The 14,383-nt window shown below is 44.4% G+C and overlaps 1 protein-coding gene across 3 annotated transcripts in view; it reads left to right on the top strand.

Annotated features, from left to right (window-relative positions):
* SPRYD3 (SPRY domain containing 3) overlaps positions 1–14,383 on the top strand; it is a 472,005-nt gene that overhangs the window by 93,802 nt on the left and 363,820 nt on the right. For all 3 annotated transcript variants that reach the window (XM_069230934.1, XM_069230932.1, XM_069230933.1), the window contains exon 4: positions 11,090–11,214. In XM_069230934.1, the coding sequence (XP_069087035.1) occupies positions 11,090–11,214 (125 nt within the window). The remainder of the gene's footprint in view (positions 1–11,089; positions 11,215–14,383) is intronic.

Below are 14,383 nucleotides of genomic sequence, written 5' to 3'. Positions count from 1 at the left end.
GGGTACCTCTAGGATGTTGGAAAAAGATGCAAGTTTGGCGAGAGTAGCCTATGTGAACAAAACATTATTAGGGCCTAAGCACGAACTGCCCCAAAAAGCCAAAAATAGGCCTGGCACCTGAGTGGGAAAAGACCTGCCAACGAAGGGGTTATAGGAGTCCCATTTCATCAAGATCTTCCTACCCTTCTATGTTAATGGCCTCCCAAACAACACATATACCACATCAATATACTGAAGCTCAAAGCAGTTTATCTAGTACTCAAAGCCTTCCTTCGAGCTCTATCCGAAACAGATTTTCTACTCCTGGCAGACAATACCACTACTGTGTACTGTTTAAACAATTTAAGGAGGAAGAATTTTGAGAATTCTATCATTAGAATCCTAAGCAATTAGGCATCATTTGTAAACAAGAAATTAATATCTTCTTCTATTCATCTACCAGGGCTGCAAAACCATCAGGTGGATCGACTTAGCAGATTCTTCTATGAAAATCACAAATGGGAGCTCGACTACAACTTCTTAGATTCAGGTTTTTTTTTTTTTGTTTTTTTTTTTAGATAAAGGCCATCAAGAAATAAAATTATTTGACCCGGTACAAAATGCCCAAACTACAGATCAAGAATGTGGGCTTACAGTTGATGGGATGAGGTGGTCGAAAAGATTTATATATCCTTTCCTGCCAATACTAGTGATTAAAGTCCGAAATAACCAAGTTCCAATTCCCGCCCTCCCTTTGACCATTATCCTGATAGCTCTGGAATGGCTTGGATAATGGCTGCTGCCCAAGCTACTTCACCTATCCTCAACCCCCACAAGGAGTTACCATAAAACTGCAGTCTTTTGTCCTGGATTCATATTTAAGTACTATCCTTCAGTCTGGCAGCATGGCTCCTGAGATCATGCCATATTGTCACTTACATTTACCACCAGACTGCATGAGAATTCGCAAGGAAGCAATGAAACCATCTACCAGGAGTTCTTATGTGTTCAAGTGGAAAAGATTTGTGCATTAGCGCCTTGAGGACAATTATGACTCACTTTCAAGGCAGTAAGATGTTGTATTTCCTTACCTGTTGCACTTTGCTCATTCAGAGCTCCATTTTCTTTGATAAAAGTACATCTAATTTTCATATTAGCGTTTTACAAAGGCTCAAACCAAAGGTCATTCTTTATGAACCCAGTAATCAAAATCTTCTTGGAGACTAATAAAGATTTATCCTCCAGTTAAAAGTCCTGCTGCTCCCCCATGGGAGTTAAATCTGGTCCACTCTAAACTTGTGGCTTCTCCCTTCAAGCCTATTTATAAAGCTGCATTGCAGCATCCTATGTGGAAAATTGATTTTCTAGTTATATTTCCTCAAGAAAGGTTAATGAGTTTAAGGCTGCTACTGAACCTTAATTAATGTTCCCTCAAAAGAGAGTAATGTTAAGGACACATCATTTCTACTCAAGGTCACATCAGATTTCCAGATCAGCCAAACTATTTCTTTCCAAGTATTTTTCTTCAATGCATCATCTCTAGCAGTGAGAACTTTACATTCCCTTGATCTAAAAACCACCCTAAAGTTTTATCTAGAAAATACCAAAATCATCAGAAAAATAAGCCATCTCCTTGTAAATTAGGATCCATTACAGGCAGGGTTTTAGCCCGCATTACATAATTTTACCACTTAGCAAACAAACCTCTACTTGGTAGACCCAGGGCTCATTCCACAAAAGGAAATGTTGATTCACCCTTTTGGTTTAGGAATGTTCCACTCTTAGAGATATGTAAAGCAGCAACCTAGAAATCTATGCATACTTAACTAGACATTACTGCCTTGATTAAGATTCTCAGCCTGATTGGTTGGTTAAGTAACAGCATGTACAGTGCAAGCACGCACAAAGTCCATCACATATACACCATATACCTTAATTGGAAACAGCCCTTGTCCTCCTTATGTTGACAATATGGTAGTGGGGTGTGCTTGCAACTTTAGTCTCCTTTAATGATTCTCTGTGAGAATCCTACTTTGCAAAATAAAATGTCTCTTGTAATCCTGGTTCTACATCGCAGATCTTTTCACTGATAAACCTCTCTTCGCAATGATTGTCAATGTAAATTATTATTGTTACACATAATTTGCTGTGGAACATCATAGTCTCTTATTTAAAAGGGCTGAGGCTGAAACTGCTTGTACAGTGCATGCAGGAAAAGGGAAGCTGCTGGCTTCCTTAAAGCTATGGTGTATGGTGAGTGCAGCTGGGGCATTGTTGACCTGACAGACACCTTTCCAGTCCTTTTCCTTCAAAGTTAGAGCTGCAATATGGTTTATTTTTTATTTTCAATACTGTAGTTTTCTACAGAAAAATGTACTCTGATAGAGATTTTGAACCACAGATTCCTCACCTCCTGGCATTCCACAGGCGACAGAATGGATCTGGAAAACATTAAAGCAGTACCCCTTCCCACTGCAAGGTGGCAGCTGTGGCTTCGCATAGATGTCGGCACCACATGATGTGTGCATGGGTATTAATGTCCCACCCAGGCGCACTCACTTCAATTCCTTTTTTTCAGCACCAACAGACATTGATCCAGAGCCATCCTTGGTTCCTTTTAGTATTTTTCCTCAACTTTTTGAGGCTTGTATGAAACTTTACTCCAGTGTCCAAGGAGAATGTCTCCGACACATGTCTGTCTCTAATCCCCACTTGGCCTGCTTGTGGTTGTTGGGGGTCATCCCACGACCTGCGGTGTCTGCGCCTGGGTGCATCGAAGGTGATTAGGGAATGAGAGGCAACGTTATTTATTGTCCAGCATAAGGATGGGACGTGTCATTTGAGGCTGCGGAGTCTGAAGTGTTTCTATCCCATTCCCACAAGCAGTCCCCAGAGAATCCTTTGAGGTTGCACTCCTCCAGTAAGTCTAAGAAGAAGCTAATCTAATTGGGCATCCAAGTCCCCTGAGAGGGCACGGAGTCATCATGCCTCTAGCACCTGCTCCCGAAGCTGTTCTTTGGTGTCTGTTCAGGCCTTTGCTCCGAGCCAGTCTATTTTTCCCAGGCCTGGAGTGACTCCTGCTCAAGTCTGTGAGTTTCAGGACGCTATGATGCACTTGCATGCACATCCAACTTCCTCTGGAGACCCTTCTGGCCCCATGGAGCCTAGAAGCCTCCCAACTAGTACTTCGCAGGTGAGACCACCTTCGGCACCAGTTGGGTGCTCTAGATCTTCTGGATCCGTGCTAAACCCAGCACTGATTGCGCTACCAGTGCCACTATCCTTGCCGAGACACGACCCTGAAATGCAGAAGCAGGCTTCACTGGTGCTGATAGACCAACCAGTGCCTGTGTCAGATGCTGAACTGGCACCTTGACGGCCACGTCTGATGTTGAGTTAGTCATGTTTCTTCCTTTCCCTGATTCTGACAGTGTTCCTTTGCCCTCAAGATACCGCTTCATTCATGACATTTTTGGCACAGATTCTGATGCTGGCACCTATGATGCCATCAACGTGTCCCATCATGGAGGCAACTGGTATGGTGAGCTCCAACAGTCCACTGGGCTAGCTACATCCCTGGCTAATGTGTTGTCCTCTTCTTCTGGCCGGCCACATAGGAATACGTGTTTTTTGCTATGATTGTGCACAAAGCAATGGATGCTCTGAATCTTCAGCTCTCCTGTCAGGAAGTCAAAACAAACTTATTGATTAGGTCCTACGGTCTGGTCAGACAGCTTATTAATTTTTCACCTTTTAACAAGGCCTTAACCAATATCCTTTTCGGGACCCTTGCTCAGGAGCTCTTTTTCAACCACCAGCTTGTCAGATGCCTCTGTCATACTCTAGGGGACCCAACTGTCCGTGCAGCACCTCCTCCTGTGACAGTTTAGTAGTGTAGTCTTCAGCTAGTAGGTTTTCCTCTGCTCCCCTGGACGGGTAGTCGAATGCATTGACACCTTTGGACATAAGGTTTTCTCCTTCAAATCTTGTATTGTTTTCCATTAATGCTTTTTGGGACTCATTGAGTTGGGTCTTGTTCCTAATTTCGGAGGAGGCTTGTGGCATTATTTCCCGGTCCATGTGAGACAGCAGAGATGTATCCAAATTTTCCATCTGTTGTGGTCTAGATACCACTGATTCTTTGGGCCATGCAATTGCGACCAGTGTCAACATCTGATGACATGCTTGTATGCACTCCACTGGTGTTTCATGGTATTTCCAACCCATTATGATGGACATGCCCTTTGATGGATTCTTTCTTTTTGGGGACAAGGCTGACTCTGCACTGAAATGCTTTGGGGACGACAGGGCTGTGGCACGCTCCCTTAGTCTTGTTTCTGCTCTGCACCAACAGGTTCCCTGGTTTCATCCTTTGCATGGCACTGGCAGAGAATTTCCACACTGTCAGCAGACATTGCTTGCCAATCAGCCATCCCAGCTACTTTTGGGTCTCTGGGAAAGCGAGCTGCACAGATCGCTACCCCTCTGGCTACCTCCAAGCATAGAGCCACATTGTTCAAGGCCGAATCTGACATTTCCTGCCAGGGTGGTAGGCCATCACTTTGGATGTGTGGGCATTGCTTATTATTCAGTGGGGCAGTGCCATTAATGCCACCATCCCAAGAATGGATGACTGAGAACCATCTGTTTTTATTGCAATAGAAACTGGGTAAAGGGCCCATAAGGTTTGTGCCGACGCCAGAAGCAGGTTGTGGTTGCTATTCCTGCTACTTCTTGGTGCCAAAAAAGGATAGAGTCCTTTGTCCTATCCTTGACCTGTGCTCTCAATGCCTTCCTGAAGGAGGACAAAGTCAACGCACTCGCTCGGGCCTTGTGTTCACTCTACCCTGGAGACTGAATGGTAGTGTTTGATCTACAGGATGCTTATTTTCACATCCTCGTCCAGTAGCCCCATAACCATTACCTGCAGTTGATGGTGGACAGCAATCCTTTTCATTTTGCTCTGCTTCAGTTTGACCTCACTAGCGCCCTTTGGGTGTTCACAAAAGGGATGGTGGTAGTCACAGCTTACCTGCAGAGGTCAAGGATCTCCGTGTTCTGAAGGCTGGCTAGTCTCAGGCAGTCACCACCCTCCTCCAGACTACGGTACACCTCACATCGCTGAGGTTCACTATATCAAGATCTACTGCGCTTTAGCTAAGAAGCAGCCTTCTGAGGGCTGGCGGGCTTATTCAACCAGAGCCAGGGTTGCTACTAGGGTAGCATTTAGAGTGCCTGTCCTAGACATTTGGCAGGCTGTGACTTGTACATCCTTCATATGTTTACGGAGTACTGTCTAGACAGCGAGGTCAGGCGCGACAGGTATTTTGTCTCTTCAGTCCTGCAGGACTCGTTGGTTTGAGCCAGTTCACACACCCCACGTCCTGGGAAGTACTACTGATAACTATTCTGAGGTGAGGATTCTTCAAGCCTCTAAAGAAGTACGTTTCTTAAGTTCAGTCGCGTCTTTTCTGGCAGATGCTCTATGCAAGTGAAGATTCCTACCCAACCCTACTATCCTCCCCTTCTGTGCATTGGACTCTTAAACCTAAAGTTCCCAATCTTGGAATCTGCACACTAGTCATGACCAATTAGATTTTGGCTCTGCATCTGCGGGAGCGGAAAAGTCATGAAAGCAACTAATGTCCGTGCACTTGGGTAGCACCTATTTAGGCCTACACATGTCGCATCGAGCATGAATGATGTAGATTCGGAGCCCTGGAGACCACCTTCTTGCATCAAGGTGTACTGCCTCAAACGTTTCTGGATCGAGTCTGACGCCTGGAAGTATTCTAAGATGAGAATCCTGTGTCTGTAGGGTGGAAACCCAGACACTGAAGTGAGACAGGACCACCCTAATAAATCCCATAAAGACTTTGTTAGCAGGGTAGATGGTTGGGGTCAGAAGTGGGGCTGCTGTTTCTGTTGTTCAAGGTAAGGACGTTTCTAGTGAGGGCCTTGCCTTTTTCCTGTCCCTAATTGCTTTTTCAGTAAGGTTGATTAGTGAAAATAGTCCTGTTTGAGCCTGTGGTTTTCTGAAAAGCTTTTCAAAATCCCATAGCCTTTGGTTTGCTGCTGTTTTGCTGGCAAGGTTAATGACCCACTGCCTTAATTGCATATACCACAAACTATCCTCCAAGTTGTATAAAGTTAGGTTGATTAAATGCTGCTATTGTGCCATTGCAGAACTCATCTGTTTACGTAGAATGCCTGCCTTTTCATTTCTCTCGTGCTGGACGGGCCCTGGCATGGCAAACACTTTATAAAAAATAAAATGTTAAGTGTTATTGATACCCCATGGGTTGAATCCTGGTCTGGCCTAGTCTTGTTTTACTGTCTGTAATCAGGAAAATAATATCTAAAGTAAGAAAGCGACTAACAAATACATATACTTCTCAAAGCTGAAACCTGTTCTATGTATTGCTGTGTTCAGATAACTGGAATTGGTCATGCTACAGGAAGGAGCTATGCCCTTGTTGTTTAGTCTGAAGAAAGGATTTTACCGTAAAAATACATGTTTTCAATTGTGATTTATTTTTTCATTTACAAAGAAAGCATGTGTCACGTAATATGAATTTGCTTAGTTGACAAGGTAAAAATATTTTGAATTTATCGGCTTAAGCTTTCCCCCACATGTGGAAATAGAAATAATTATGTATAATGCTTTCTAAGAAATCATTTAACTTATCTTCCAGCTATTGAAAACCTAATTTGAATAATAGGGATTCTAATGGTACTCAGGGTTTGTGGTTTCCCCTGGAGGAGACAAAGAAATTAGCCAAAATACAGTGAAAATTTTGTTTTTTCCAAAAATAAAATGGGGAAAAAAGGGCTGCCGAAGGCGGCTTGTGGTTTTTTCCCTGAAAATGCCATCAACAAAAGGTTTCTGGTGCTGAAATCACCATCTTCCCACCTTTCAGGAACAGGCAGACTGGAATCAGAAAACCACTTTTTTCAACACAAATTTGGTATTTTACTGGGACATACCACATTTTTACTATTTTTGGTGCTTTCAGCCTCCTTCCAGTTAGTGACAGAAATGGGTGTGAAACCAATGCTGGATCCCGGAAAGCTAAACATTTCTGAAAACTAGACAAAATTCTGAAGTCAGCAAGGGGTCATTTGTGTAGATCCTACAAGGTTTTCCTACAGAAAATAACAGCTGAAATAAAAAATAAAATTGAAATTGAGCTGAAAACCGCAATTTTTCTATGTTTTACTCTAACTTTTTCCTGCGATGTCAGATTTTTTTAAAGCAATATACCGTTATGTCTGCTGGACTCTTCTGGTTGCGGGGATATAAAGGGCTTGTAGGTTCATCAAGAACCCTAGGTACCCAGAGCCAATAAATGAGCTTCACCCTGCAGTTGGTTTTCATTCTATACTGGGTATACAGCAATTCATTTGCTGAAATATGAAGAGTGAAAATTAGGTATCAAGAAAACCTTTGCATTTCCAAAATGGGCTCAAGATAAGGTTTTGAGGAGCAGTGGTTATTTGCACATCTCTGAATTCCGGGGTGCCCATACTAGCATGTGAATTGCAGGGCATTTCTCAAATAGACGTCTTTTTTTACACACACTCTTATATTTGGATGGAAAAAATGTAGAGAAAGATAAGGGGCAATAACACTTGTTTTGCTATTCTATGTTCCCCCAAGTCTCCCGATAAAAATGATACCTCACTTGTGTGGGTAGGCCTAGCGCCCGCAACAGGAAATGCCCCAAAACACAACGTTGACACATCCCATTTTTTGACAGAAAACAGAGCTGTGTTTTGCAAAGTGCCTACCTGTAGATTTTGGCCTCTAGCTCAGCCGGCAACTAGGGAAACCTACCAAACCTGTGCATTATTGAAAACTAGAGACCTAGGGGAATCCAAGATGGGGTGACTTGTGGGGATCTGACCAGGTTCTGTTACCCAGAATCCTTTGCAAACCTCAAAACGTGGCTAGAAAAACACATTTTCCTCACATTTCAGTGACAAAGTTCTGGAATCTGAGAGGAGCCACAAATTTCCTTCCACCCAGCATTCCCCCACGTCTCCTGATAAAAATGGTACCTCACTTGTGTGGGTAATCCTGGTGCCCGCGACAGGAATAGATCACACAATGGTCAATGTTGGTCCTTACATGAGGCAGCTGTTGACCCCGGGGTGATCCATTCCTGACGCAGGCACTAGGTGTAGGCACTCAAGTGGGGTAGTGTTTTTATCAGGACAGGTTAGTAATCACTGGGTGGTAGGAATTTTGTGGATCCCAGCATATTCCTGTAGTTTGTGTGACAGAAATGCGAGAAATAGTTTTTATTCAACATTTCAGCTTTGCAGGGTATTCTGGGTAAGACAACTTTGGGGAATCCACACAAGTCACACCTCTGTGGACTCCCCCGAATGTCTAGTTTCCAGAAATGTTTGGGTTTAGTGTGTTTCTCTATATGGCCGCCGAACCCAGGACCAAAAACACAGGTGCCTGTCTTACAAAACCAGTTTGTTTTGCGATAGATAATTTTGATGTCTCCACAATACGATTTGGGCGGTGGAATTTGTGGCTGAACTAAATTGGGGAGCTCCCAAGAGAGCATGCTCTCTCTCTGCTTGCTGCCGCATTCACCTGCTCTCTGGGTTGAGCTAACCCACTATTACCCAGTTGCACAGACTGCCTGCGAAGGGACAGCAGAACTGTCCTCATCACCTCCCTCATAATGTACTGGAAGAGGAGTTATTGAATGGGACTCCTCCGACTGAAAAATCACTCCCAGAGTCTGCGCCATTGTCCTATCCCTCAGATGCTGTCTCAGTAGCTGATGTCTCAGTCTCTGATCCTATGTCAGAGCTGTCCTCTATAACCCGAGTGCTGACAGCAGTCATCCATCAAGATGCCATCTCTGCTATTGGCTAAACTGTTGCTCTAAAACACTAGCCTACGTAGACAGTCACAAAATCGATGGCGTGTGTGATGCGTGCAACCGTAGAGGCCACCTTACCTGCGCTTCTTCCCTCAATCAGCACGTTCTTTCAAGACACTCAAAAAACACCTTGTCACATACCATTCGTCACAGCCTTGAGCACCTCCTGCGCCCAGTCCAACAATCATTATTGGTGTTCCCACTCCCTCCTCCTCGGATTCCCTCATTACCACCCAGCAAAAGTGCCCTTCATCTCTCCATAGCCGCCCCGCACATACATTTCATTTGTATTATAGCGCAGGTAATCGCTGACTTTACTAATGTACTCAGCTATGGACATAAAATACATATTTGCTCTTTGCAGTAGGCATATAAACCTTCTGCGCTTCTTTATGGCACTAAAACTGCCACTAGACAAAAGTCTGATCCTTTCGTAGCAGAAACATAATCACAATACTTACTTGACTTTTTTTATTGCTGCCTAGAAAGCTACAGGGGTGGTGGGGTGCGGGGGGATTGGGGGTGAGGTTGCGCGGGGGGGGGGAACGAATGCGGGGTGGGGGTGCGCGGAGCGATCGACTCTCCCCTTTCTTACGAGGCCTTCTGAAACTGTTTCCTGGCCCCCGATTGCAGCGAAACACCACTAGATGCCAGGGATTTCACTTGGGGGGGGGTCGGGGCCAGGAAACACTTTCAGGAAGGCCTCGTAAGAAAGGGGAGAGTCTCCCCTTTCTTACGAGGCCTTCCCGAACGTGGGGAAGGCCGTTTTCCCCATTGGAGCAGGAAGCGTCCGCAAGGCTGCCTCCTGCTCCGATGGGGAAATCAACTTTGTTACGCGCTGACGTCACAAAGGGGTGGGTGGGAGGCAGGGGGGAGACACGGAAGAGCTTCTGTGTCTCCCTGGGGTAAAAAAAAAAAAAATCCTCGGGTGCGACGCACTCGAGGATTTATTAACCCCCTCCCTGGTGTCGGCCACTGGTCGTGACCCACACCAGGGAGGTAGTGCGGGCGTCGGCCAGTGGCAGACGCCTGCATTGAAGGGGTTAAACGTGCTTTCAGTTTTTCTCTGCTCTCCATCTGTTTCCCTATGTCATATGTCCAAGTGAGCTGCCCTACTACGATCCTAGTCCGTACGGGCGCAGTTCCCCGTTTTTATTTTCTTTTTTGCCATTTATTAAGGATTTCTGTTGCTTGATAATACATATTATTCATGGAAAAACCAAACCTTCATGTTATGGGGGGTTGGGGTTCAACTAAGTGTGTAGGCTACCCTAGCTTTCTTGCCACCCCCTGTGAATTTCATTAGTTGGCATGTAAGGTTTTCAAGGTGACCTTCAATTACTCTGACTTAGTCCTCATCCCGAATGTAATGAAACATGCACGTAATGCTGATTCTGCTGTATTTCTTCTGAGATTGTGTGTGTGTGTGTGTGTGGACACTTTGCAATGCTTCTGTCTGCACTGTACCTGCTTTAGTAGGAATGTTTGCAGTGTTACCTGTACCTTTTTTTTGCTAGAGAAACTTGTGCACTTGGCACTAGTGGTCTAATGTGCTTGTTTTGTGTGGGAGAAGCTTGCACTGCTACTCTAAATGCAATACCCATTCTTTGAGTCTGGGTTTATATTGTTTTGTTGATGGGTTTACTCAAACGTGCAGCTGAACCCTTTGTTATTAGTTAGTGAGGGACACCTGTACTGGCATTTCTGGTGTTGCTTGTTGTGAAGGTCTGCTCTACTGCAGTCTGTTCTTTCCTGTTGTGCTTGTGTCACTTGTAAATGTGTACCCTCCTGCACTTGCATGTACCATATGTAGGAACTGTTTTAGGAAAACTTAAACGGTTGCAACCCTTCTTGCATTGTGTGAAGGAACCTTGTGCGACCTGTATTTTTAATGCCCTCAATTTTCAACTATTCACAAACACTGAACATTATTAACGAATTCACACTAGAGCTTTGATTTTAGTTAGTCTCCCTTCACAGTGGATCATTTCTGATGTTGTATAACGACTCCATGAAAATGTTACAGCCTAGGGACTGCCTCTGGCAGTTGGTAGCACACTTACAGCTGTGCTGCAATCTCCCCGTCGCCTCCAGCCAGTAGAGTAATTTACTGTTAGTGGCTTATAGATCAGATTGCGCCTGTCTTGCCTACATCTGCTTTAGGCCTTTCTACTCAACCAGTGTTTTGTTCTAATGTATTCTAGGTGTCTATTGTGGATAGCGGCGTGAGAGGAACCATTGCAGTTGGACTGGTACCCCAGTACTACAGTTTGGACCACCAGCCAGGATGGCTGCCTGATTCAGTCGCTTACCACGCGGATGATGGCAAGTAAGTTGGGTCTGATTATTACGTTTGCGCATTGTGGTTTGTCAGTACTTCTGTGAATTAAAGGTTAAGCTGCTAGTCTACCAGTGCTCCTGTTTTAGCTTCTCTGTTAACCAAAACCAGCCTTTGTTTTTATGCATTTGTTGGCAAGCTATTTTTGTGCCTACTACCCTTCCTGTGTACTTCATTACTCAGCGTTTGACAGAGGTTAAGGACTTACAGCTTGCATGCATCCTTGCTTATTGTTAAAGATGTATCTCCTATGTGGTTTTTTTTTCCCATGCCCTTACTATTGTGCTTCTCTGCTTGTCAAAGTTCTCTTGGACATTCAGTTAGTGAATTTAGCTTCCATATTACGTAGTTTCATGCTTTCATTGGTCTTTTCAAGTAATTTCCTTCTAATTAGACCTTGAGATTGGCCCTTCCTCTGGAAATATATATGCTATCTCTGATTGACACACAGCTACGAGAATAGCCATTTGCAAACAGTAAAATTAAATGGTCTTGGATTCATAAGTTCACATTCTTCAATCAGGTTTGTTGTTCGGCTGTAAGGCCCATTGGAGTAATGAAATATCATTGTCATGCTAACAAAACCTGGCCTGGAACACTTTAAAGTTGTCAGTTTAGTAACCCACTCACCTTATTGGAAAACGTGAGCCAATGTGGCGGGAGCACAGGAAACACCATCACCCCCCAGAGGCTACCATACCTCTCGTTTCTGCTGCAGGTTGTGTGTAAAGGGAGCCTCCCTGAGATCTCCTTAATCTTCTTAAGCTAAGTCCATCTTGTTGGAAAATCTTTGATCAAATTGTGAATCTTTTCTCATCCTAGCTAGAGCAGCCTACTGTCTTAAGGAGATTATTCAAAAGGATCACGCAAGATGCTTAGGAGTCAAAGCCCATCACTGGAGTTTGTAGGTTCTACAAAAATCCTTCACTGAAGCCTAACTTAGAGGCCCGTTCAGAACATCCTGTCATTGAAGAAATACATCTTCAGAACTCCCATCTAAAGGCACTAATGATGGTATTGACAATGGTGGCTCAGGTGACAAATAGGACACCATTGATGACTAGAACACAGTTGACAAATCTGCAGCTTCCTGTGGAAGATGCCAACCTGGAAGCTGACCCCACTGTCTACCACAACCTCCTTGATGATTATCTAATTGACAGCTCTGTCACCACTGATGTCTCTACCATGAACAAAGGGTATGCCCAGACGTGGGTCCCGTACTTCCCATGCCACTGGATTCAAGCTAGCCTGGCTGATGAGGGGTGAAACCCCGAAACCGGTCCCAGGATGCTTGTTTCTAGTCCAGGGAAGACCTGGCCTGGCAGTTTGGGCTGGACTGTTCCCATGGGGAACAGGGTCAAGACTGATTTGCATATGGCTGAGTCCAAACTGGAATGGCATGGGCAGCATAAAAGCGATGGATTAAACCCAGATCTGTGACTGGGGGTAAGTGTTTGCATTGTCAGCACTCCGTCTATCATCCTTTTGTGTTGCTAATCTACCATGAACAAAACATTCCTTTGGTTAACCACTGGAAACTGCCAAAGTTAGTATAATTTCAGAACAAGACATCTCAGTGCCCTTATCGCCGTAGCACTGTTCTCATTTTTTTTCATCAGAAAGAAGTTGGGTGAGTGGAGGCCATTTTTTAGATCTACAGCAGTTAGACAAATACCTCCGAAAACAATTTTACATAGTGTTCATGGAAGAGAAACTTCATCTGTAAAAGCAGAGTTTGAGTTCCTTAGACCTGCAGGATATCTATTTCCACATTGCCATCAACCCCAAACAATCCAAAGTAATACTGGTTGGTCTGGAACAATTATATACCTGGCTCCTGAAAGAGAACTGTTTCATCTATACCAGGGCATCTACAGAGCCCTATCTACTGCTCTTAAACAAACTAGGCCTTAACCTCAACAAGGAAAAATCCTTCTTAATATCTCTCATGCATATTCAGTTTTTAGAGGCGATTCTGGGGTCTGACACATCAAAGATGTCTGTTTTAGAGGAAAGAATTGCAATATTGTACAACATGGACAACTGCAACAAAATATTTTCATATCAGAATGTTTGTTCAAATCTCTAATGGGGATACTATCCTGCGTCCCTTTAAAATTGTTGTACCACATGAGGTCTTTCCAAGAATAAATCTGCCGTAGGGTGGGGGTCTGACCAGAGGCTCTTTCAACCACAGTCATCCCAGCGGTGATAAGCCTTAGGTCGGTGAGGCGAGAGAACAGAGAAATAAGCCTTCGTTTCCATCAGGATACAGCATGTTTTGTGATGTTAGATGCTTCCATGGAGGGCTGGGTGCTTACCTACAGGACTTAGCTATGGACTTAACTGAGCAAAAAAAGGCAATGGGACTCCTAAGCAATTTGTAGGGCTCCTCAGTCTCAATAAGAAAGGACAACACACCCCCTGCCTTTTACATTGGCAAGGAAGCAGTAACAAGGTGATCGAGGCATCTGTAGCTGTAGATAGACATGCTTAGCATAATCCCGCTATCCAGTGTTGGGCTCAAAAGTGTGCTAGTTGTTGTTCTCTGACGAAAGTCTTTTGAGTCACGAGGTAGAGCATCTCCTCTTGCTGACAATGCGCATAGGCATTGACTCCATTGTTCGATTGGTTTTGTCTGCTGTCTGGTTCAGACGTGTGCTCCTCTGCTCCGGCTTGACAAGGTTGCCAGTTACTTTCCTAAATACTGTTGGTATTGTTTCGAATACAGATTTTTCTCTCTACTTAAGTCCGTCAACATCAAATTAGTCCGGGGCTTGAGTTGGCTGCGGCCTCGTTGGGCCTTTGCTCTTTGGGGTGGAATTCCTCTTCGACATTCCCTACAAGAAACTCCCATTCGGTGATGGGAGAACACCTTTCTGTTTTTGTCCTCATTGCCATGGCAGGTTTCCACATACTGATCTCCACCAAGTGTGAAACTTTTGCCTTTCACCCTCAGGAGGAAGTAACCTGTGAGGCCTGCAGGTCTTTTTGTTTAAAGAAAATGCTTAGAGATCGAAGAGCTTGCCGCTTACAGATGTCGCAGGGCAGCTGTCTTCGGCTCGAAAAATCCAGAACAGGAGGTACAGACTCATCCATCTGCTGCTGAAAAGGGCACCTTCTCTCCCAAAGACAGCTCTATTAGAGACATGGAGAT

The sequence above is a fragment of the Pleurodeles waltl genome, chromosome 4_2 (genome assembly GCF_031143425.1).
Source record: "Pleurodeles waltl isolate 20211129_DDA chromosome 4_2, aPleWal1.hap1.20221129, whole genome shotgun sequence".
Classification (NCBI taxonomy): domain Eukaryota; kingdom Metazoa; phylum Chordata; class Amphibia; order Caudata; family Salamandridae; genus Pleurodeles; species Pleurodeles waltl.
The sequence above is the reverse complement of the archived record's forward strand: the minus strand, read 5'-3'. Positions and strand labels throughout refer to the sequence as shown.